At 51.7% G+C, this 24,032-nt stretch overlaps 9 protein-coding genes across 9 annotated transcripts; 3 read left to right on the forward strand and 6 right to left on the reverse strand.

Annotated features, from left to right (window-relative positions):
- Positions 1-2,545: 2,545 nt before the first annotated feature.
- Positions 2,546-2,873, reverse strand: DSM5745_09461 (uncharacterized protein; the record flags this gene model as incomplete). Its single annotated transcript, XM_026751477.1, has 2 exons — positions 2,546-2,805; positions 2,861-2,873. The coding sequence occupies 2 exons, from the start codon at positions 2,871-2,873 to the stop codon at positions 2,546-2,548; spliced, it is 273 nt and encodes a 90-aa protein (XP_026599825.1).
- Positions 2,874-4,465: 1,592 nt separating this feature from the next.
- Positions 4,466-4,841, reverse strand: DSM5745_09462 (uncharacterized protein; the record flags this gene model as incomplete). Its single annotated transcript, XM_026751478.1, has 2 exons — positions 4,466-4,715; positions 4,786-4,841. 2 exons carry the CDS (start codon positions 4,839-4,841, stop codon positions 4,466-4,468), a joined length of 306 nt encoding a protein of 101 aa, XP_026599826.1.
- An 826-nt stretch (positions 4,842-5,667) lies between these two features.
- DSM5745_09463 (ankyrin repeat domain-containing protein) lies at positions 5,668-6,635 on the reverse strand (the record flags this gene model as incomplete). The annotated part of the gene is made up of 2 exons (XM_026751479.1): positions 5,668-6,181; positions 6,238-6,635. 2 exons carry the CDS (start codon positions 6,633-6,635, stop codon positions 5,668-5,670), a joined length of 912 nt encoding a protein of 303 aa, XP_026599827.1.
- A 452-nt stretch (positions 6,636-7,087) lies between these two features.
- On the forward strand, positions 7,088-7,678 carry DSM5745_09464 (uncharacterized protein; the record flags this gene model as incomplete). The annotated part of the gene is made up of 1 exon (XM_026751480.1): positions 7,088-7,678. The coding sequence occupies one exon, from the start codon at positions 7,088-7,090 to the stop codon at positions 7,676-7,678; it is 591 nt and encodes a 196-aa protein (XP_026599828.1).
- Positions 7,679-8,600: 922 nt separating this feature from the next.
- Positions 8,601-10,844, reverse strand: DSM5745_09465 (Zn(II)2Cys6 transcription factor; the record flags this gene model as incomplete). Its single annotated transcript, XM_026751481.1, has 5 exons — positions 8,601-9,507; positions 9,559-10,026; positions 10,075-10,523; positions 10,575-10,739; positions 10,788-10,844. 5 exons carry the CDS (start codon positions 10,842-10,844, stop codon positions 8,601-8,603), a joined length of 2,046 nt encoding a protein of 681 aa, XP_026599829.1.
- A 778-nt stretch (positions 10,845-11,622) lies between these two features.
- DSM5745_09466 (PHD finger protein) lies at positions 11,623-11,988 on the forward strand (the record flags this gene model as incomplete). The annotated part of the gene is made up of 1 exon (XM_026751482.1): positions 11,623-11,988. The coding sequence occupies one exon, from the start codon at positions 11,623-11,625 to the stop codon at positions 11,986-11,988; it is 366 nt and encodes a 121-aa protein (XP_026599830.1).
- Positions 11,989-12,839: 851 nt separating this feature from the next.
- On the forward strand, positions 12,840-16,608 carry DSM5745_09467 (glycoside hydrolase family 92 protein; the record flags this gene model as incomplete). The annotated part of the gene is made up of 6 exons (XM_026751483.1): positions 12,840-12,845; positions 12,900-13,969; positions 14,024-14,707; positions 14,777-15,336; positions 15,708-16,486; positions 16,546-16,608. The coding sequence occupies 6 exons, from the start codon at positions 12,840-12,842 to the stop codon at positions 16,606-16,608; spliced, it is 3,162 nt and encodes a 1,053-aa protein (XP_026599831.1).
- A 4,553-nt stretch (positions 16,609-21,161) lies between these two features.
- On the reverse strand, positions 21,162-21,821 carry DSM5745_09468 (uncharacterized protein; the record flags this gene model as incomplete). The annotated part of the gene is made up of 1 exon (XM_026751484.1): positions 21,162-21,821. One exon carries the CDS (start codon positions 21,819-21,821, stop codon positions 21,162-21,164), a length of 660 nt encoding a protein of 219 aa, XP_026599832.1.
- A 1,548-nt stretch (positions 21,822-23,369) lies between these two features.
- On the reverse strand, positions 23,370-23,759 carry DSM5745_09469 (uncharacterized protein; the record flags this gene model as incomplete). Its single annotated transcript, XM_026751485.1, has 1 exon — positions 23,370-23,759. One exon carries the CDS (start codon positions 23,757-23,759, stop codon positions 23,370-23,372), a length of 390 nt encoding a protein of 129 aa, XP_026599833.1.
- Positions 23,760-24,032: the final 273 nt, after the last annotated feature.

The following is a 24,032-nucleotide window of genomic DNA, read 5'->3' on the forward strand; positions in this document are numbered from 1 at the left end:
GTGGCCACGGACGGCCTTGACGGCGACGTCATCCGTTAGACATGCCGGTGGAGTGCGGGTTCGGTCGCAGGTCGGCAGCAGCGGGCAGTTCACTATTCACTGGGAAGCCTTTGGCGGGGCATCGGCGAAGGAGGCGTAGTTTGCGGGGGTGCCAGGCGGCGTGGACGAGGATGATTGCGGGGGATGTTTGTTGTATGTTTGCTTTTGCTCGTATTCTTTGCTAGCTGGGGTCGGGGTCGGGATTGGCTATTTTTGGTCGGTCGGGAGTTGGTTAGCAGGATCAAGCTGGAGGCAAGGTTATTGTAGGGCGTAGACTGGTAACCTGGTGGTGAGCTGAGTGCTGAGATCCGGCCATGTTGGTGGTTGCTGAGAAGACTCAGTTGGAGTCCTTGGGTCTGTGCCATCCATGGCTGTGCAGAAGGGGAATAGCATGCCTGTCCTGCATGAAAGAATATACTAGTGGGCGTGATATACCTCCAACTCCCACGCGGCTAAGACCAAGCTCGTCATGCCATGCTTCTGCCCAGGGCTGATAATCACATGCGATGACATAACAGTATTCTCTCGATGATGTGTGAAAATAGTACAAGGATTTCCATCCCCGATATACCAGGATCAACTATTTCCAATACGTAAACCCGGCCTCGCCGACACCATGTCACTACCCGATATAACCGATGGGTGTATGTCCGAACCGAGCCCAGCTCGGGCGAGATGCGGAGTTCTCGTAGCTCTGTACGTAAGTAGGGTATCTACTTTGAGCCTCCAACTAAGCTAATCATCTATAGTTCAATCTATCCTTGGATGCTATTCCAGAGGAGCCAAGTAAGACAGCCTCGAACCATGCTGCACACTAGCTAGTCCCAACAAGCCAAATGAAGCGCAAGCTCAACTTCCAGTCCCAGTGCCAGCTTAAATAAAATCAGGATTCTCAATGTCGGGGCCACCATAAGTACCAAAGGCACCTATACTAAGCCTATCTGCCGTATCTCTTCGCGTCGGAAGCTCCCCGTGCCCCGACCAGCCTTATCATACACTAGGTACAGCGGCCGGTGCTCCGAGTTCCCTTGGGTTGCCACATGTTAACGACGATAGCATGATGGATCAGCTAGCGTAGGCAAGGTCGAGATAGAGAAGTTACGAAATGCCTTAGTAACGATCTGCTTCGGGCAACTGCACCGTCATGCTCAATCGATCTGAACGTACTAGCGAGGAGGATAAGCTAATATGCGGGCATTCGCATCAATAACCTATGAACAAGCAGTGTGCTGTGTCGGTATTCCGAGTTGCCTTGGTGCCTATCATGATCACTATTCAGTGATATCAGCAGCCCTAGCCGAGAATCGCCAAAGCAAGAAACAGAGACCGCTTGGCGATGGTTACCAAATGTCCTACTCAGGCGCCGCTGCCCCCGAAGGAGCACTACCCCCATGTGATGGCCGAATATCGCTAGGGAATCCAAACATGCACGCTCGGCTTAACCGAGCTTCATTATAGTTTGAGTCGACGGCGGGAAACTGAACGAGTCATGCTCGAAATACCTTGCACGGCTGGGCTTCTCGTCTATACTTAGTAAGTCGGTGTAGTTGGCTAGCCAGGGTGGTGGACGTGTTATCATTTACTCACTCGGTTTGGATCTTCCCCGTTTGCTTCGCTTAACCTTGCGGCCTTTGCAGTTGATAGTCTGTTACATCTTATCTGCTAGGGTAGCTGAGACTACCTAATCTATGACCACAATTTGTCCGGAATTGCCAGGGCTTGTTGAGTGCACGTGCTTAGCCATTGGCATCGATGATCTCAGGGCCAAACCTAGGCAGGTCCAACCATGGCAATGCCCTTGAATCCCATATTCATACCATATGGTCCTGCTACTGAGACATTTCTTCACGCAAGTGGAGTCCACCGTCCTAGAAGTATGTGATACATCAACAGCACAGGCATTGCGACGCATCCCCGCCGTTGCCGTTGACACTGGCGATCACTCGGCCCGAAGACGTTGAGGCTGGAGCGGATCTACCAGGTACACCTGCAGGTTGTGTTTCATGAAGCAAGCCCCTAAATCCGTTGTCGAGTCCGGGCACTCCTCTGGCATTGGAGTGGCCTGGAAGCGTTTCGATCGGCATTTTCACTCACACCGGGTTAAGCTAGTACGTGCTGAAAGGTCATCTGCAAATTCACTGTTCAATGTCTCAGACATTGCTTCGCAGTAGGTAGACAGATATTTTCTCACGTAGTATGTTCTTGGAATATGATACATCACCCATCTCCGTGCAGATCGCTTGACCGACTCGATGTGCTTGCAAGCCAACGACCCGAGGATTCAGGATTCTCTTCTCAGTTGCCTTCAAGTAGCCCCTTACAGACTGAGAAGACGGGCATATACCCAGTAGGTATGGACTAGCAAGATAAAAAAATACACAACTCTTCCTGAACCATGTATCTAACCAGCAAAGACCTACCCAGCAACGTAGACAGCTGCATTACTGTTCCCTAGACAGTACCTCTGGTAGAAATACGCCATCGAGCTAACAACATCAAAACCCATCTACATATCCCCAGCCTGCCACTGACTGTCACCAAAGTCCTCTTCCTCAAATTCCCCCGAAAGTCCCACCCCGCTGTACGACCTCTCGCTCCTGGCCCCATGCGCCATTGGAACATCTGCTTCTTGTCCAGACAGCTGTGGGAGTTGGTCTTGTTGACCGGAGGAAGGCGCATCCTCGCCCTCGGGCTCCGAGAGATTGTACGCTCCGAAAGCGGGCTGCTGACCCTGTTGGGGGTGTAGCGTCTGGGACGGCACTGGGTCTGGGGTGTGTATTAGGACATATGGTTGCATATGATGTGCGATGGCTGTACGTACTATTTTCAGACATTTGGTTCTTCGATCGAATGGGGATAATCGATAATCGAGCACTATGAACTCGTGTAGATTGAGAGGATAATGGATTTATTTTACCCGGGCCAAGGGCTGGCTATATGAATGGCAACCCGAGTCGTGCCATGGATAGGCAAGCTGTTATTGGAAGTGGTGCAAGAGTGATGTAAGTTCCGAGGCTTGAGAGAATTCTCATGATTGGTGGCCGGTGATTCAAGGGTGATGTGAGCCTGAAGTGTAAATGTATACCCATGGTATGGTATGGTACGGAGTAGTGGTGGGGTGCTTCCCGGACTTGAAGTTATGAAGAGTAGATATCCATGGTTCAATCAGCACGAAGAACCTCGATAAGGTTGGAAGCGATAAATGTACGATAACGGATGCCCAGAGATGAAGGAGGTAGTGCCATAAGGTAACCAAAGTGATGGAAGGAACCCAATCCAGAATTGTCACTGTCCGGCGGGGAATGAGCCTTTGAGGGTATTGGAGAGTTTCTCGGATGTCTGTAGAGGAATCACGTAGGTTATGAAGGTACCATTAGAGAATACTGGACAGTGGTCATAAGGCTTCCTCTCGCCTTGATATTGGGTTAAAGCCACAGGCGTCGTAGTATTCCTTGATCACAGGAGACCATGAGCCTTTGTAAACAGCTACTCATAGGTAGCCATCTTTCAAGGAAGGACAATGAAAACAGTTGCAATGAAACACGACGATCTACATCCCACCCTGTCTAGATGCGCACTAATCGACCATCCCTCGCGGCATTAAGCCCTGCCCTACCTCAAGCAGCCTCTGCAGCTGAGACCTATACGTAACCCGCCATCCATGCAACACGGCGTCACCGGTGAAGATCGAGGCATTGAAGAAACACCGCGGTGCGAGATCCAGCGGATGCCGATCAAGACTTTGGTCCATAAGAAAGCAAGACAAAGACCCCCGACTCCGCCAGCACACGGTAGACAACCGCAAAGGCATAGAAAGGCTCGTCCGGCAAGACAAGCGCCCTGGCATTGTCAAGAAGGTCAAACATCAGCCGTCCGATAATCACATGCGGCACCCACAGGGGATTCAAGATCTTGAAAGGCGTCGGGTGGTTCGGCGCTTTGCTGGCCTTGTGGTATGTCCGAGCGAGCGGTTGCAACGAGCCGACAAGAACCCTGGCTTCGAAATCGAGCAGAACGGGCACGATCCACAAGAGACACCGTGCTCTGACGATCGAGGGGTGATGAACCGTGAGCGCGTCACCTGCGAGCTTTTGCGCATACCGAGCGTAGACGCCCAGGAATCGCACCTGGTCCTCGACTTTCGCACGGTGCGCGGCTCACCGACGGTAGATATCCCAGAGAGGCTGGAGCTGAACGTCCTCGGTGCTTGATACGCGCCCAAACCGGCCGCCAATCATCCTGGCAACGGCTGGGCATCAAAGGCAAGGCCAGACCCAGCGCCGATCAAGCCAATGCAGTGCTTGACGCCGTCCATGGTCGCGTCAAGGATCCTGTGGGCTTTCAGCACCGCCGCGAGCTGCGTTCCACTGGGCCATTGCACCGGGCATAGAGTCACGCGTTGGAAGTTTTGGACTCGAGACGCGAGTTAGGCTGGATGGGCGCCCCAGCTGGAGCGGATTTCGTGCCGCAGATATTGGTCTGCCTGGAGCTCGGTGTCCTTCCCGCTAAGCGTCCTACTGTGCGCGGCACCCTGCTCGATTACTTTCTTGAATGGGCGTAGGAGCTCGTGAAGGTCGAGGTTGCTTTGTGCGATATCTCGGAGCGCGATTGCCGCGAGGGGATCTGGCTCGTTGGGATACGAGTCGCGGATGTGCACCCAGAACCCGCATTTGATGCTGTACGGGACAGTCAGGTACGGATCCAGAGAGTGGATGCAAAGGTCCGGCGAAAGATGAGCTTACCAACTTAACACGGGAGATCTGAGGTTCTTCGATGGGTAGCGTCTTGAGCAGTTCGGGCATTTTGTTAGCGGCGACTCCCCCAATGGGAATATAACGCTCTTCTCAAGGACCTCTTGTAGGGGCCGGGGGCTCAGGTGTGGACTCCTAGGAAGCAGCTCTTCTTGTATGCTCGCATTGCAGAACAGATAATCCCTCCTCGCTATGGAGCCCGCGCCGGGCGTGGATGCTGGCCATACATTAAGCAGGAATTCATGGATTGCCTAAGGATACCATACCATAAGTTTGTCGGATCAACAGCGCCCCTTATCTTGCAGTGTAAGATGTCTCACGTACCGGCCACGATGGTATTTCCCGAAACGTCAAGCGGTGCACTTCACGACTCGCATCTTCCAGCGCAAAACGAGGTTCCGGAGGTAGACGCGGGATGTTGGTTCTGCTGCACTTCAGGTCAGACAAAGCGGACCAAAAGGAGATGTGCACCCATCTGAATCATACCTCAGATTCTCCATGTTACTGCAAAAGTTCATCATGGACATAATCCCAGGTTGGATGGGTAATTTATCAGGCTTAGTATGATGCTGGGAGCTAATATCTGACCACTGCCATGCATGGGCAAGGTATCTCTCCAGAGATATGATACAGCGTCTTACTAGACCTAGGCATTCAGACCAGGTTTCATGCTGCATGGCGCACCCGAAGCAGCTCGCGGACTGCGGCATACATCTAGAGTGGTTGAGAGCTTGGACCGCTATAGAGCTAGTACACAAAGTGCAACAACAAGTGGACTCTTGGCAAGTTGCCTGCAAAGCAATTCCAATTCGATCAACTCCTATAGCTAGAACCCACGGTACATGAAGGCAAGAACATGTCTCCATAGCCGAAGATCTCACACATCCCGTGCCTCAGCAGTCGCACCGTCTTTGTCCATGGCAATCTTCAGGAGGCCCATAACATCCGCGTGGCCAGAAAACCTCGCCCAGTCCATCGCAGTCTTGTCTAGAGCATCCTTGATAGTCGGGTCTGCACCTTTTTCCAGAAGGTATTGCACCAGGCCATACTTACCCGCTTGTGCAGCGAAGTGAAGCGGAGTTCCAATGCCCATCATGCAATACAGACCAAAAGAGACCGGGTGGTTCTCGTACATCTTTGCATTGATCGCAGCGCCCTTTTCAAGAAGAAAAGCTACAACGCCCGCTTCGCCGGAGTCACGTTCAACAGCGTGATGGAGCAGCTGTCCCTTATTGACGTCCGCGCCTCGGTCGAAGAATAGCTTGATCGTGGAAAGAGGAGCTTCCTTGACGGCCACAGACGTGGGCGTGAGGTCAATCAGGGATTGCTGGTTTGGGTCGGCGCCGCGGTCAAGAAGCCATGTGGCCATGTCCTCATCGTGGACGGCGAGACTGCCATCAAATATCAGAATAGTCCAGCATGACGCTTTGGGAGAGAGAATAGTTACCCGAGTACAGGGGGGCGACCCTGAGCTGGACACCCGTTGATATCCCAGCCGTTTTGCAGGAAGACTGCAAGCACATCCTTTGCTCTGTGCCTTACTGCGTCTGTGGCGTAACTGGCTTCCGGACTCTGTCCATGCGAGAGTAACATGGAGACAATTTCGACATTGTTGCGGCACACGGCTTCTCGCATCACGTCAGCAAGCTCATGGACATCATAGCCACTTGACGCCCAATCGTCAAATCTGGCCCTGAATTTGGGCAAGTCATTCTCAATGCAGGCAGCCAACAGGTCGTCGACCGTCTCGGGCGAGGTCTTGGTGTATCTGCTGAGCACCTCGAGCAGAATCGGATCGGTAATGCGACCGGCCAAGGGCGTCGAGGGCATCGTGTTGACGGACATGCTGGCTGTGCGGATGGACAACACGTAGATAGATGGACTATGAGAAGAGAGCGGACGAGGAAGGTGAAAAGCAATCAGAAGGGACGAAGGGAGGGAGAGTAACCCCCTCAGGGTGAGTCAGCTCTTGGCAGCGGCAACTGCAACAACCGCCCGTCTTGGCCTTGTTAGGGCAGTCACCCCTTCATCTATAGAGCAATTGTACCCAACCAGATGGAAAGGTGGTGCCGGTCCAGCACTGCCCAAAGCGATACGCCAGCCAAGTATAGTGCTATCTATGGATATGGATGCTTGCAAAATGCCGGTCCAGCGAGCCGAACGACGTATAAATGAAGCATCTGAACACAGTATTCATAACTAAACCCAACCAGCTCCATCCATCCCCTACTCCAGTCTATTATATTCTATCTGCATATTCCCCCAGTCCACCCACCAGTCCACCCAGACCGCTCATCATGTCACAAGTCGGACGACGACCGGACGGCCTCCCCGAAGGCTACCTCGCAATCCTAAAAGACAGACGCAGAGCCCTCGTTGTTGGGATGGGTGAAGTCAGAATGATCCGCTTCAACCAAGCCCCCGCAATCGGCACGTACGGGTTGGGCTCCTGCTCCGTCGTGGCAGTCTGGTCTGCGGACGCCGCGATCCTCGCACACATTCCCCCAAACCCCAGCAACCTTAACCTGGACAGCCGAGTCAGTGAGGAGAATGTGCGCGCCATGATGCGTGAAGTGAAACGGATCCGCGATGAGAACTCCTATCTCTTTCCGACCGCCGGCACAACTATTATCTGTGGTCGGTGGTGGCACGAAGGACCGCCCATGTCAGGCTTCGAGACAATGGCCAACGGCGCCAGGCTTCTGCCTGACCAAGTCGACATCATGAAGCGCGCCTTGACGGAGATGGGTTACGGCCATGAGATCATCGAGTACAATGTGCCTCCGAACCGTACGGGCATGGGAGCTGGTACGGCGATCGTTGTCAATCGCGGACCTGGACAAAGGGTTGCTGTGTATTTGGATGACCAGATTGTTGTTGGCAGGTAGCCTATCTAGGTGTCTTCTCAGGCGCATAGTCAAACAGTCTGTAACAACATGAAGGTTCGACTGGAATGGTACCTAACCTTAATATGCATCTGGGGCGCACTTTCGGCAAGATATCAATGGTTTTTTTTTTTTTTTTGAAATGTGGCCTGTTCCTTTTTTTCTTCTCGAGCTTTTGTTGTCCTTTGTTTCGCAATCTTCTAGTTTCGTCTCCCTTCAACGATACTCTCCAAAACCCTTGTATCTATGCCTGTTTGCGTTTGGTAGGATATAGATGCTTGGGTTCAGAATATGTCGAAACAAAGAGAGCTGTGTATTTGTGCCGAGACTGGAATGAAAGGTAAGAATCTGAGGAAGCCATGAGCTCGTGACAGTGCTGCAGTGCCCTCATCGCAGTGTAATCGATGATGAAAAGTTGACCATGAAGGCCAGGCTGAGGATAGCTATACAGCTCATAGATGGCTTAATTGCCGGTGAGTATCGCAGTTTCAGCTTCTCACCAAAGGCCTGCTCGCGCTTGACATCTCCTGCATTAGTCTAAGGTCTGAGTTTCCGCGGACACCTTTGCGCAGATGATATGGCTTTTCATCTGGTTCGCTGAGGTCAACGAGGAATCAGGAATCCTGATTCAAGAGAGATGGAAGTTCGAGGTCCGGGTGCTGATACAATTCTAGCGCAGGACGCTGGGATGGGAACATCAAATGGATGGCGCTCTCAACCAAGAGATGGTTTCTGCATTTCCCACCCAGAGTCGTAACCTGGCGGCTTTCGTTTGCGGACCGTAGTCAACCTTGCCGATGAGAATCGAACGGGTGATAGTGCATATGAAGGACCCCGATGTATCATTAAGCAAGGTGAAGGGAAATGTTGCAAGCAATTGAGTAAGCTTCCAACGCCCTATCACCCGGCAGGAGTGAATAAAGGTTTACTTCTGCAGCTTCTGCACCTGCGAAGCGGTCGACCAACCCAGGTCCGCCTCAATGCCGCGCAAGAGGTCCATGACAATCTGCCGCTCTTCAGGCCTCTCCAAGCACTGCCCGACCGCATAAAGCAGAGTGATCATTTGCACACGAGCACCGCTCTGCGGCCTACCAAGCGCAATCCCGCAAATTTCCTTGCAGCGATAGTCAACCTCCTTCGTCAACTCCCTGTAGCTCTGCAGGCGGTCGAATGCGGTACTGGGACCGGCAATGTCATCGGACGGTCGGTTCAGTGACAGCGCAAGGCGGCCGAAGTGGTACTGCTGCATTGCAGCGGCGCAAGATGTGAGGCTGTAGAAGATTTCGGGGAAGGGCATAAAGCTCGTGTCGGTTGGAGAGGGCTTTGGCCGCTCGATGCGTAGACAAGGACGAAACGTCTCTGGGATTCGCTCGACCCAAGACTGGAACTCGAATGAGAGCTTCAGCCAGGTCGCAGTTGTGGGGTGGGAGTCGGGAGAGTGGGAGCTGGATCGGCTGGAGGGTTCGGGAGATGACCCGCCGACCCAATTTTCGAGCTGCGACTTTTTGGCCGCCGCGAGGTAGTTTGTTAGCTTGTTGAGGAGACGTGTTAGGACGTTGGTTGCCATGTCTTCACGCGAAAAGGCCTGCGTTCTTGGGACGTCTGGGGGATCGAGGTTCCCTTGCTCATCCAAGGACAGGCCCGCTGCTTGCCATACTGCGATGTCGTCGGGATTCAGATGGGTTGGTAGTCGGTTATAGTACGAGGCCAGATAGTCCATCCTTGCGAAATTCCAGAATACCGCCGTCACGCCGGGAGAAAAGTGACGGTCACCGTCTTTTCTAGTAAGCCCCAGCAATTGACTGAACAGCTGTTTAACGCCAGCGAGGTATCTGTGAGAGTTAGTCTAGGCCTCGACGCTGGGAAGCATCAACGAAACATACGACTGCCAATTTTCCCCTGGCTCATCAAAAGTCTTGTAGAGGGTGAGGATCGTTGAGGTAGCCAGTAGATTCTCGGTCGTTTTCCACGTTCCATCAGTGGTGCGTGGGCCTTCCTCTCCGCGTTTCAGCTGGAGGTTGAGCCAGCGGTTCACCACGGATATTGGTGGTTCCAGAACGTCAGACGTAGACACAGCGGCGTAGTCCGACATTGACTTGTTCATGTGCGAGACTGCGAGATAATAGTAGTTGGCAGCTTTCAACGACCAATCGACTTGATGAGCGCTGGGGTAAGTCTCCATGGTTGCAGGCGATGTGAACAGACCACCGGTGAATACCGATTTGACGCCTTTCATCCTGGCAAGATGCTTGGCTGAGATAGCTGCGATTGCATACCGCAGTGACTGTTCGTCTATCGCTCGGATTGGCACGTAGCCACCGAAGAATTTCCTGGAATCTGAAACATCGAACCTGGAGGGGTATAAGTAGGTGCAGGAGTAGAAGAACGTCCAGGCATACCAGCTAGAGATGACTTCGCAGTAGTGCCGCGTTAGAAAGGATATCTCGTGTTCTGTCCCGGTCATGAGCTCAGAGAATATATCCTGAAACTCCTCCTGCTCGCCGCGCTGGGAAGGAGTCCGAGATAAAGAGGGTCTGGTGTTAGGTGAAGGCTGACTCGGGTGCTCGGTGAAGGTGCCAGCGCCAGCGCTGGCGTCACCTACAGTCGCTGGGGGACCAATGCGGGCATCTGAACCCGGCCATGAAGAATCAGGCGCAGCACTGTACATCATTCCGCTGCAAACGACGTTTGAAGCATGCGCCTGAATTGGTGGAAGAATAGGAGCACTGTCCAATGCCGAAGGGATTGCCGGGCGATGATCGACATCGTCCAATGGAGGCATTTGGGAAGTAGATTGGCCTTGGCTTTGAAGACTACTGCCATCTCCATTTTGTACTTCAAGATGCTGCTGTATTTCTTAGTTGGCATCTCCATGGAGGAAGAGTATAGCTTGGCTTACACGTTTGGCCTTCGCAGTTGTAGGCTTGGGCCCATTCTCCTGATAAGGAGCATACCGCTTTCTTACCGACGCGCCCTGATCAATGAACTTGCGCGTCTGCACAAAGCCGGGACATTCCACTCCGGCATCGGTACAGCGTTGGCAGTGCGGTCGTGTTTCATCACACTGCGTTATCAGCCCCTACGTATCCGGAGATAAGGGAGTGGCACCAACCTTGAGGTGTCTCTTTTTGCAGCGTCCACATGCCTTGTTGGACGGCACTCCAGGCATTATCAGGAAGTCAGGCACCGTCAATCGATGGATGAAGCCAGGAATCAAGGATAGATGACATTGTTGTTGATTCCAAGCAGGGTGGAATGACCGATCCGGAAGTTCGGCAGCGCCACCGGAGATAACTCGGTCGGATCAACTTTCCTGCGTCGGTCGGATCAACTTTCTAGCGCCGGACGGAACAACCTCCCAGCGACCGGAAGGAACAACCTGTTCCGGGTGTGGTGGTGGAAGTCTCACACGACTCACCACAATGCTGAGACAGAACTCAAAGCCACGCCTTTGGGCTGAGAGAACTACAAAAACTGCCCGGGAACACGCATGTAATCCACTCACCTTATCTCAACGTCCCTCAAGCGCCTCCATTCCCGACTCCAAAACTGCCGAAGCGGAGAAGCACCCATTATATAAACAGTGGCTCGGTCGGTACACCTCATCGTGTCCACTCAGTGCCTCAGCTAATCACTATCCAGCCTCGGGAGAGCCTCATAATGTAATATGCTCTGAGTGCCGCGGGCCCAACGATCTACTTCCCTGTGAAACCTGCTGTAGAGCGTACCATCGATCATGTCTGGCAGCATCGACCATCCCTTATGCGCAGACCAGATTTCATTGTCCGGCGTGCACCGCTGGACGATGGGATTATGCTCCGTCAAAAAGAACTTCGTTGGCATCTCCCGAAGCTTCCCGTACAGCCACGCCTTTGTCCGCCAGTGGGATCGTTAGTCCTGCAGGGACAGCAACTGCCGGCCACTTCACGCCGGTACCTCAGCACAGGATGCACGGTCCGTCCTTTGCACCAGATCATGCTGCTCCGGACGCTTTTGATCCCAACACTCTCTACCGAGCTCGGGACTTCCTCCGTGCCAATGGCGCCTTTCCAGAGTCTCAGTACTCGATGGACTTATTACTCAAGCTCGGCGGCATGATGTCGGAGTTGGACTTCCACCGCAGCCGTACCCAAGAGCTTCTGTCCGAGAACGCGCATTTGCGACAAGACAATGCAAACCTTAGGGCGTATTTGGACTCGAATTTGGCAACGGGAAAGCCAGCGGCGCCTGGCGGAGACACCTCTCAAATCCCGCGTCCATCTTCTGACACTGCGGGGAAATCGTGGGATAGGATTGTGATGGATTTGATCTGAGCATCAAGATCTAGAAAATCATTGGACTGCTTTTTGGTGCGTGGTTCATCCCCCGGGGCAGGCCCCGAACGACCCTCGCCGTCTTACGGACAGGCGTCGCATCAAGCTCAAATTCCGAGGACGCGGCCTATAGTGGTTGATCGCGCGAGACCCAGGCTCTGCGCATACTCCATAGTATCTTTCGCCGACTGATCGGCATATGCGCTCTAGCCTTTAGCCCAATCGTGGCGCTTGATCCCTCCTACCCCTAGCGGGGGTGTGCACGCGCCCGAAGGGACAAAGTCAGACCGGTCAGCCAGGCATTCCCGTATTCAATTGGGGCTCACAGACGTTGTTCATGTCATCCTTCGTCAAGGGAAGCATATGAAATTCTGTGGCTGCGGCTGTGGTACCTCCCGATTCTCTTTAGCCAGGGCGCGGTAACAGACCCCGAGGAGCGGGTTAAGCTTCCTAAAGTCGACCCCTGTCTGTTGGCCCAGTCGCCTTGTCAATGCGCCTGACGATCCCCCTCACTTCCCTCCCTCCAATGTAACCAACCCCTGCCTCCGCCTTTTGGGCGATCCTGAAGGCGGGGTTAACTGCTCCTGTTTGTCATGGAAGCGGAATGTTCTTCCTGCCTCCCAGCTCTCCCGGAATTCCAACCAAACCATATCCCGACTTCTACTCACTCCCAAAACTCTTATCAAGACGATAGTTGTGGCCATTTGTGGCCATGAAATGGTTTCTGCGTCGAAAGGCTCCGGCGATTCGGATCATCGGCCGTCTGCTATTGTGCATTCCGTCAGTGAAAGGGCAAAATTCGAGCAATTTTGACGTCTTGGACCTCATCGACCCCTTCATAGGCACTGCAAATGGAGGTAAGCTAGTCCTTCGAAGCATCAAGTCGCCGATCGGTGGCTAACTCTCTTTAGGGCATTCGTTCGCCGGGGCGACCTTGCCTTTTGGTAAGTCAACTCGCCGACACCGTTGATCCTGGGCTTATAACACGCGCAGGCATGGTCAAAGCCGTCGCCGACACAGAGGGGGAAAACCAAGGCGGGTTCGCCTACGACACTACGCATGTAACGGGGTTCTCGCACATGCACGATTCGGGGACTGGAGGTGTAGGTTATGCAAACAAGGTCTCCTTGCACTCCACATTGACAATACGTCAGGCCTCATCCATGGGGAACTTCCCTCTTTTCGTCCATCCCGGTTGTCCCGAGGATGAGCTCGCAAAATGCGCCTGGACGTCGTCGGACAGAGCAGTCGCGTGGAATCGTGACTCGCCTAAAGCGCGGCCTGGGTATTTCAGCATCGGTCTTGACAATGGCGTCCACGCTGAAATGGCTGTAACGAATCACTCCGCTTTATACGGTTTCGGATTCCCTGCTGCGACTCAAGATCTCAAACCGGTGATTCTCCTCGATATTACCGACCTTCCGCAGTCGAGGAATAACGGGACTGCCTCGGTTGATCCCAGGACCGGCAGACTGACTGCAAGCGGCAACTTCAATCCCAGCTTTGGCCAGGGCACGTATAACATGCATGTTTGCGTTGACTTCCGAGGAGCGGATATTCGTGATAGCGGCGCGTGGACGAATTCGAGCGCCGAAATAGGGCAATCCACGGTATCAGTTTCGATCAATTCGTCCTACTCCGCGAGTCAGTTTTCCGCTGGTACGTTCGTGAGATTCGACTCCGTATCTGCGGACGATGTCATATCTGCGCGAGTCGGAGTGAGTTTCATCAGCGTCGAGCAGGCGTGTTCCAATGCCGAAAAAGAGCAACCTGATTTTGACTTTGACGCAACAGTCGCCGCTGCTGAGACTGCCTGGAGAAAGAAAATGGATGTCATCACAATTGACGCCGAGGGCGTGTCGACTGACCTCCAAAAGGTCTTTTGGAGTGGTGCGTACCGTGCTATGATTAGTCCCCAGGACTACACTGGGGAGAACCCGTTGTGGGAAAGCGACGAACCGTATTACGATAGTTTCTATTGGTAAGATTCTCTCAACCAGTTTGGTCTATAGTCAAGCTGACAGTTGACACACAGCATCTGGGATTCGTTTCGTGGTATCCACCAACTACTTACACTGATCGATCCCATATCGCAGTCCCTCATGATCCGAAGCTTGGTCGACATCTACCGCCATGAAGGCTACCTACCAGATTGCCGGATGTCGCTCTGTAAGGGATGGACTCAGGGCGGTTCGAACGCGGATGTGCTCATCGCAGAAGCCTACCTCAAGGGCGTAATTGATGTCGACTGGGATACAGCATACGAGGCGATTGTGAAAGACGCAGAGGTCGAGCCACTAAACTGGAATGTTGAAGGACGCGGCGGGCTCGCGAGCTGGAAAAGCCTCGGGTATATCCCGAAGAATGACACGGACCCAGGCACTGAAGGACTGCGGACGAGAAGTGTGTCGAGGACTGTCGAATATGCATACAATGACTTTTGCATTGCGCTCATGGCGGACAAGCTGGGTCACACGGCGGATCGCGACAAATATATCAGACGGTCTGGGAACTGGCTGAACCTTTGGAAAGAAGATCAGTCGTCGGCGGTCCAAGGTGTCGACACCAATTTCACCGGTTTCCTCCAGCCGCGCCTCGAAAATGGGAGCTGGGCATACCAGGATCCGATCTTTTGCAGCCCATTATTGAACTTCACATCTTGTTACCTGAACGAGAACGGGCATGAGACGTATGAGGGCAGTTGTTGGCTCTATACCTTGTAAGCCTTTTCTCGCCCTACCATGCTTCATTGCAGATCAGGGGTTTTATGCTAACCACCCGTCTCCAGCTTCGTCCCGCAAGACATGGCCGCTCTTATCACAACCCTCGGCGGCGCGGACTCCTTCGTCTCCCGTCTCTCCTTCCTTCACAGCTCAGGCATCCTCTACCTCGGCGACGAACAGGCCTTCTTGACAGTCTACCAATTCCACTACGCCGGCCGCCCGGGATTATCAGCTAAACAGGCCCACAGGTACATCCCATGGCAGTTTAATACGTCCGTCGCCGGCATCCCCGGTAACGACGACAGCGGCGCAATGGGCTCATTCGCGGTGCTTGCGATGCTCGGCCTGTTCCCTGTGCATGGCCAGGACGTGTATCTGATCACGCCGCCGTTCTTCAAGGAGGTTAGAATAAGGAACGAGGTCACGGGCAAGGTGGCGACCGTCCGGAATATCAATTTCGACCCGGCCTACGGGAATATCTATATCCAGAGTGTGAAGAGGGATGGGAAGGCCTGGACGAAGAATTGGATCGGCCATGATTTCTTTGCGGAGGGGGGTGTGTTGGAGCTGGAGCTTGGGGAGGAGGAAAGCGGATGGGGCACTCGGGTTGAGGATTTGCCGCCGAGTTTGTCAACGTACGGGCATTAAGGCTTGATCAGTTAAGAACTTAAGATGCACATGGCTGGGCCATCCAGGTCTGACGTATGCGTTGTTCTTGGCCGGAGAAAGTCCGGGAGTCTCCCTTGCATGACTCAGATGCAAATATAACGGGGACCCCGCACGACCTTTAATCCAGGTCAATTCAATTCTTCAATCTCTCTATCTTCCGTACCCGTATAGATCCCTATATAGACCTCCCATCTCTGGGCATGGCCTTCGCCCGCAGACTCGCAATCCTCCCGGGCGGCCTTGGTGCGACAATGCAAACCCCCATCTATCCCCTTCTTATCCCCCAAATCCAAACCATAAAACTCACCACTGACAAGTAACAAACAGGCGGCCTCGGCTCCTCCATCGGCGAAAAACTGCGCTCCGAAGGCGCGCACCTCGCAATCCTCTACGCCCCCTTCGAAGCCGCCCAGCGCAACGCCCTCCTCTCATCCCGCTACAACAACGACACCACCAACATCACCACCTACGAATGCGACATCACCAACCCCCTCTCCGTGCAAGCCGCCTTCACCTCCCTAAAAGCCGACCACGAACACCCCGACCTCGACGCGTTCCCCAGCATCCTAATCAACACCGCCGGCTACGTCTCCCTCAGCCCCCTGCACACAACCCCAGCGCACGAAACCCTCAAGCACCTGACGACCAACGTGCTGGGCCCAACGCTGTGCTCGCAGGCCTTTGCAACCATGTACTTCGCCGCCGCCGAAGCCGCGAAAGCGAAAAACAACACACACGCGGACACGGGTTCGGGGTCCGTCCCGCCCGGGCGCATCGTAACGCTCGCCTCGCAAGCCGCGCATGTCGCGCTGCACGGACACGGCGCGTACTGTGCCTCCAAGGCGGCGGTGCTCGGGCTGACGCGCTGCATGGCGAGTGAGTGGGCGGGGAAGGGGATAACGGCGAATACGGTGTCGCCGACGGTGGCGTGGACGGAGTTGGGGCGGAAGGCGTGGGGCGGGGAAGGGGTGAAGGAGAGGCTGCTGCAGAGTATTCCGACGGGAAGGGCGGTGGTGCCCGGGGAGGTTGGCGATGCGGTTGTTTTCCTGTGTCGGGTGAGTCCGTTCTTGTTCTTGGTCTTGGTCTTGGTCTTGGTCTCGTTGTTGGTAAGGGCAGGCGTAAAGGTTCGGGTTAAGGGGTTGGCTAACTGGCGTGGTGGGAGCAGGACTCGAGTGGGATGATCAATGGGGCGGATGTTAGGGTTGATGGGGGGTATACGATTCGGTAACTTGTTCCAGGGACGGGCGTTTTGTGTTCCTTATGTTACGTTTATTTTGCCTTTTATCCCTGGAAACTAAAGGGTATCTTTATATCCTAATATTACAAGGAGCACGATATTAGAACATGGGCCCCTGACCTTGCGCTCTCTGTGGACTGTAGTGGGCTCATTGAGTCGGGCTTATGGATCCTTGCTAAGACAGGCCTTCAATAAGAATAAGCGAGAAAGGGCGCTGTACGGGACGGGTTTGGGGTCCTATATGGGCATCCAACGGACAAATACTTACCACGGGCCGGAAACACGAAATGCATGCAGGAAGGTTCGCGCTCAGGCGTTCCTGCTGGTAAATCAGCAAACCAAGTTTTAAGTAAACTTGTTTAAGTCAGGGCATCGCAGGGAAGTTGCTTGGAAGACTTACTCTGCATAACTAGGTCAGACCTGACTTTCAATACGTATGGGACTGTTATCTCAACCGGCGTCCAATTGACCGGACTAAATGGCACGGTTACTTCAAGCTGCGCAACTTTGGGGCAGAGAGTGACCAACTTGGACCTCGGGTTGATCCCAAGAATTACCATAAACCCGAGGAGTAGTCGAGGGAGCTCTCGGAGGACTAGAACATACCAGTCCTGGAATGGCATGCTGGAGACCGCGATCCGGCTAGATGGTTCGATGTTGCTTGCAGGTCCGTTCTTCTAATCCTTTGATCGGTGTAGCTTTGTCTGTCAGTCAGTCCCAACCGAGTTGCGTGTCTTAAGTTCATTCAATCCACGCTCTCTGGCTGGAGCAGAAGAGACCACTTATTCATCCATACTTATGCCGCTCCTCGCTCATCCCTTCGCCGTAGCCAAACCCAACAAGACAGGGCGCCGAAGGCTGAGTCCGCGGAATGGCTAAGTTTACCGCCCAGCAAAGGCCAGTGATCGCGGGAGAGTCCTATAGCAGAGTGCAACCTAGTCTATTACAATATATAGAAAAAACGCAATAGGAAATAGTTTATTGGCCTGGCAGTCCAGTAAGAAATATAAAGGTAACATAAAATATAAAGGTTTCCAAGATTCACACAATCCATTTCCTTTTTTATTTTAGAGGCCACAGCAGTAAACAAAGCACATAGATAAAAAGGACAAGTCCATAATAGCCCATACAAAGAAAAGATTCCAAGCCAGCATTGGGTACACAAGATACAAACCATAAAATAGCCGCCAGGAAAAGATAAGAAAACTATCAAACAACAAATTATTTATTAGTGGGAGGTTCCCAAGTACTAGCATTAATCAAGGGTCCAAGTTCGCCAGCGCGGGCAAGTCTATCCCTTAGTAATAACATCTTATGCCAGGTTAAATGCCCTGTGCGAGGCAACCGCTTATTATAGCAGTCCCATGCAAGTTAGAACCCGGGTCTAAGCTGCTTACAAACACTTGGGCGTTATATGCCTTTGTTAAAAAGGGCCCCTAGCATAGCAGTCCACAGCCTGGACAGGCTCCAAAGGGCCCGAGCTCGGTCCCAAGCCCAGAGCCTTATAATAGCCTCGGTAATAAAGTTAGGGTTCATAATTTTAACAGGGTGGTCACCAACCCAGGGGCCCGATGCTATAGCCAACGCTGGCGGCAGGCAAGGATTATCTGAAAGAAGAAGATCTAGATCATCGGGAGCCGGGGGTCCCGGTTGTAATTCCGGCAGCCACCAGAGAAGCTTGGACTAGAGGTGCAGCAATAGGAGGCATGGGCTGCCTTTAAAATAGAAATAGGCTGCTAGGATTGGGTGGTAGCAGTTACTTAATATAACAAGAGTTATATTATTTGGGTGCCTTCCAGCTTAATCACACATTATTTCTAAACACCGGGGATTTTTGCAAAGCTTATAACTAGAAGCAACAAGCGTTGCAGTGGCACCCGTAAGAGTAAACATTTAACTATTTGGGATCACAAAGTCAATTTCATGCGGAATCTCGCGGCTACCAGCAAGTATAAGTGCCTGCCATCCAAAAAAAAGGTTAGGAACATTTGCCTTGTCCAAGTGAAAAGCAACATTGGTTGCTATTTTCCTAGAGGCACGTTCAAGGTGCGCGAAGAATTCTAACATAGTAGGATGTTGCTAATAGTAATAGATTTTAAGAAATTGATCAAGAAGTCCAAACAGGGGACGGACTTAAAAACATACGGTGGGGATTTATAGCTTGCCTGGGTCCTTTCCTTTATTATACCCCACTAGTTAAAAGGAACTATCACTTGGGAGACCTTTTTATTACTTATCCAAAAAATTCCAGTACGGTTAAAGAAGACCGCAGACAAGGGCTAACTAGGAAACAAGAACTTAATTAAAGTGGCATCAGTCACTCTATCCTTCACCCGAGGGTAGGATCCCTAGGAACAGCTGGCCAAGGAAACAAGCCCGGTCCGTTAGGTTACTATAATTAGTAACCTTCTAGAAAGCAATTCCATGAAACAAATCTAGAGTTTACATATAACGGTCTATTACATGGCAGTTTAACACGTGGCTGGGCTTTGCCAAATAATTGCCCAATGCATTTCACTGCCTATAACCAATATCAATAGGATTAGTGGTCCCCGCTCTACTATTATCCTCTGTGGAGACACCGGAACCATTAGACACCAATAACATAAGACAGCCTCCTTAATGACATTACAGGCTTGCTCAATAGGATCCAAAACCGGGCCTAATAAGGTTCTCTGTTCTGGGCGTCCTTCGTTTCTTGTGCATAGGCTTTGTAAAAAGCATCAGCATAGCCCAGCATCGCTGTCATAATACCACGTCCCACATTCAGCTTGGACCAGTTATTGGCGTCTGTATAAAGCTTTATAAACAATAACGTGCAAAATACCAATTAGACTTTAAAAGAACCACCTAAACCCTGGGATTTTCCAGATCAACCACGCAATGCATAGGTTGCCTGCTGACAAAACCTTAACAATCAACAACTCAACAATGCCAACAGCTGGAGCTAGCTCTCGCTTACAAGCCAATCTCATTAGCGGGAGGGTATTTCTGCCAAAAATAAAATCGCCGTTACAAAAAAAAACAGCAAGATAAAGTCTCGCGGGCTCACAAAAGGCGGACAGCGTTATTAGGCTTTTCTTTCCCTATGCTAGGCAAGTAGAATCTACCGTTGCTGGGTACTGCAAAGCAGGAGCTGCGCTCAGCCGTAAAGCATCTTATTTCCGCCCGAAACATGGGAGGAGAAACAAACTACGCTCTACCGCTAATACAAGCTCAGGAAACCTTCTACCAGCGCCACTAAACTTTCTTTTATTATTCTAGAACCTTCCAGCAGACATATTTCGCCTATCATCAAACACCGGAACAAGACATTGGGTCTAAAGGGCGCCGCGGCAGAAAGGGGGATTCAGGGCCCTCTAAGCAGGGGATCAAGGCACAAAAAGGTGATTTAGGCTACGGGAATAGACTGCAGGATTTAGTAGGCTTGTTAAAGCAGCACTTAAAAGCAATGGAATGGATGTATTTTATTGGTAATAGCAGTCTAGTAACAAGAGGAAGTGCCAAACGCTAGAAATAAACAAAAAAGAACAGAAAGAAGATTAGGTAATAACAGTCTAGTAATAAAAGGGAAAGGCCAAACCGCAGAAAAACAAAAGACATAAAAAGGAATTAAAAAGGACAGTGTGGTAACAATAAGGAAAAGGCAACGGCCAAAGACAACAATCAAGGGAAAGAAACAAAAAGAAAACAGACAACTACTTGCAAAGGCCTAGGGTACCCTTAATCTAGAAACAAAGAAGCCCAGCCTCCGCACCTTATCATCCTTCCTAACAATGCAAGAGAAAGGTCCTCCCTTAGACCTGCTTGCCATTACAGTTAAGGTACTCTCCCCGTCCTAGCCCGACTACTGAATCCACTTGCGCCACTGCTTAACCAAAAAGCGCGAGAAGGGCGCAAACATTAGCAGCACAGAGCGGGCTAGTTACCGCTGGTTAGGAGTCAAGGGAAGTTGTTTGTTATGCAAACCCTTTATGGCGATGAGGACAAGTTAATCAGCCTCGTTCGTATTAGCGGCACGCGCGTCACGGTTGGCTCTTTAAGGCGTTGAGAGGAGCCGCAAGAGCAAAAGATCACGGACTGGAGCAAAGGGACGTCCGCCCGTTGGGGAAGGCCTTGTTGCTAACACTAGCTGGTAAGGCAAACATAACTTCACCTGCTAAAAGGCGAGCATGGGTGAGTAAAGGCGCTATTCAAGGCGCTTTCAAGCAGCCAGAAAACTTAACCAGAGCCGTACTCACTCTAGCACACGGATCTACCAGCAAGCCCATGGAGCAGGTAAGACATTAATTATTATTTAATTATTAAAAAGAGAGAGAGAGGGTTTTTTTTTTTAATAAGTGTATAAAAAAAGGCATAATAAAGTGAGACCGCGGTCACAAAGCAACGGGTTCTTTTCAGGTCGTCATTGGCATCCAACAAAACACACAAAGAAAGAAGACAGTGTTGAGTAAAGGCAGAGGAAACACAAGATAAGAGCAAAAGAAGGCAAACAAAAGCAAGACAAGGTCTTATAGCAAAGAAGTTGCCTACCAAACCCAAACTCAAGCCCAATTATCCGGTGGCTGCCAGGTGTTAACATTGATCAACGGGCCGAGTTCGCCGGCACGGGCAAGACGGTTACGCAGCAGCTGGATTTCTCGATAGATGAATATGCCCGGGCCGCGCTGGTTGAGGCAGTCCCATGCCACCTGGAAATCAGGCCTGCTGAGGTGTTTCGTGGGGCTGACGCCGTCAACATCTCCGAGGCGTCGCATCATGCGCACCCAAAGCGCGGTGAGGCAATGTTTCCGGGCCGCATCCCGACAGTAAAGAAAGATGGCTGCCTCGGTGAGAGAGTTCGGGTTGAGGATCTTGATGGGGTGGAAGTCGTCCCCCCACGGGCCCGATCCCTGGTGGGAAGCTGGAGGCAACCGGGGATCATTTGAAAGCATAAGATGAGGGTCGTCAGCTGCAGGGGGGCCGGTCTGCAGCTCTGGAAGCCACCATAAGAGGGCAGATTGAACATGCAAAGATAGAAGGATCCGGTTCGATTCGAAATGGAAATGTGCTGCGGGCACTGGGTGGAATTGATTGTTGACGAGATATTCGTGTGCATTCCGTCCACGCCTAACCCTAACTCGGTTATGGCGCAGTTGCAAGCAGTTGGGGTCCGTGCAAAGGGGGTACCCAAATCCCACCAGGGTCGAAATGGCCGTTGGCATCTGATGATCAGGGATAATAAAGTCGACCTCACCATTTATTATATGGCTGCCGGCTAGGATAAGAGCCTGCCATCTAAAAAGGAGATTTGGGACTTTGGCCTTATCAAGATAAAATGCAACATCAGTTGCTAGTTTCTTCGAAACGGCTTTAGCATCCATGAAGAGTGGAAATGGATCCAAAGTGATTGATAGTATGGGGTTGCTCGAGCAGCTGGATGGACTCGAGCAGGTACCTCGAGCATTTAAGACTCCTCCAACCCAACTGTCACGCCATCCTGCCTCGTTGACCGGATGCCAACTAGTCCGATTTAGGCGCACTGCTTGAAAGCCCTTTTATTGCTTCTAGAGGACATCGTGCGGCAGAAGTCGGCCGATATCTTTAACAGAACCAAGTAGCACCCTCGAAAGGTAGGACCCACTTGGACGTTGGCTCTTAATCGCCTTATTCATACCACAATGGCCCTGGATTTAGTCCCGGAATTCGATGGTTGTGCTGTCCGGGTCTTTTGCTACAGTTGGAATCTACCATTATTCTAGCGGGTGTGGAAACAAGCCCCGGTTGGTCGATATCTTCCTACCACAATCAGGAACCAGACGGTAATTTGTGCATGTGACAGGTATTGATTTCTTGGGCCTATAATCGCGAACAGCACCTCGATTGGCTATTGCGGATTCATGGAGACGGACGGTGGGCGGACCAAAAATATGCAAAGGGAAAAGAGGCAGGAAGAGGAAAAGACAAGCGAAGGGTGAAACAAAGGAAAGAGAGGAAGCAAAAGCCAAAGACGAAAAGGGGATGCTGTTAATACTTGGAAGCTCAGGAAACCTTCCAAGGTACTGACAGCGCCTCCAACCTTTGGAAACTGTCTTCCGTCGGTCTGGAACCTTCCAGCAAACGTGGTCAACCTATCTGCGAGCCTCCAAGAAGACTATCGAGGCACTCAAACCGGCCACGTGGACTACGGGAAGGCTTGATCGCTAGACTATGTACCTAAAGCTTGTTACCAGAATACGCTAAGGGAGGAAATGCAAGGCGTCCACTGGCAACAAGAGTGTGGTGATATTAAATCGCAGAGGAACGAAAGCATCTAGCAGTAAAGACGGTCCGGTCGTAATGAGCGTAAGGAAATGGATGCAATCTATTGGCAATGATAGTGTGGGCAAAAAGCAGCAAAGACGACGCCCAGTAAGAGGAAAGACAAGAGAGATGGGTAAACGAGCAAACGGTCTTGGAAGACCTGCTATTCAAGGCAACACACGGGTATCGGTCGGGTTTTCAGGCAATGGAGACATACTCATGTTATCTAGATTCACGCAGTCATCGAGGTAGTAGAGACAAAGCAATAATATAGTCCCCATGGACCTGAATATAACGTCAACACTCGGGCAAGAGCACGGTAGTCAGTTAGATTGAAAAGACAGGAAGCATGCTATGTAAACAACCAAGCGTCCAGGGGCGTATAATGACAGTCCATATCTCCTCCCTGCGGTTTCCGTACATCAGAATAGGGACCGAAAGAACAGCGTGCCTTGTATAGCCCATTCCATTCAAAGCGCAGGGGGCTGCCAAGTGGTTGGATCGACCAACGGACCGAGTTCACCGGCGCAGGCAAGCCTGTCGCGCATCTCGATCAACGCATCCCAGACATTCTCATCGGGATCCTCACCCCTCCCGTTGTGGCGGTCCCAAGCGTCCTTGAACTTGGGCCGGACATTCTTCTGCACACCACTCCCGCCCGGGTAGTCGCAAAGCGCCTGTAGGAAGAAAGCCCACATGCTTGCCAGATCATACTCCTGCACAGCCCGTTCGCGGATCCAGAGCATCATGATGGCCTCGGTGAAGGTGGCTGGGTTGAGGATCCTGACGCCGTGATCGCCCACCCAGGGGCCTGATCCGCCCTCCGAGGCTGGTGGCAATCGAATGTTGTTTGAAAGCATGAAGTGGGGGTCGTCGGCCTACTAAAAGGAATAAATAGTTACTGTATGTAGAAGTCTCTTGTATTGCTTGGTGTACTTTTTTAAATGTTCTAGGGATAAATAAAGAGTTTTACAGGTGGTTATTTAGGTTAAAAAAACCTTTTTTTATTAAAGCCCTAAGGCCTTTAATAGCCTTAAGCACCTACTTTTAGTACTTTTTTTTATTTATATTAAAAACTTCCCTAAATTAGTAAGCCATAGGCTGCTAGTATAAAAAAAGTCTTTTTTAAATTA

Source organism: Aspergillus mulundensis (assembly GCF_003369625.1).
Source record: "Aspergillus mulundensis strain DSM 5745 chromosome Unknown scaffold_12, whole genome shotgun sequence".
Taxonomy (NCBI): Eukaryota; Fungi; Ascomycota; class Eurotiomycetes; order Eurotiales; family Aspergillaceae; genus Aspergillus; species Aspergillus mulundensis.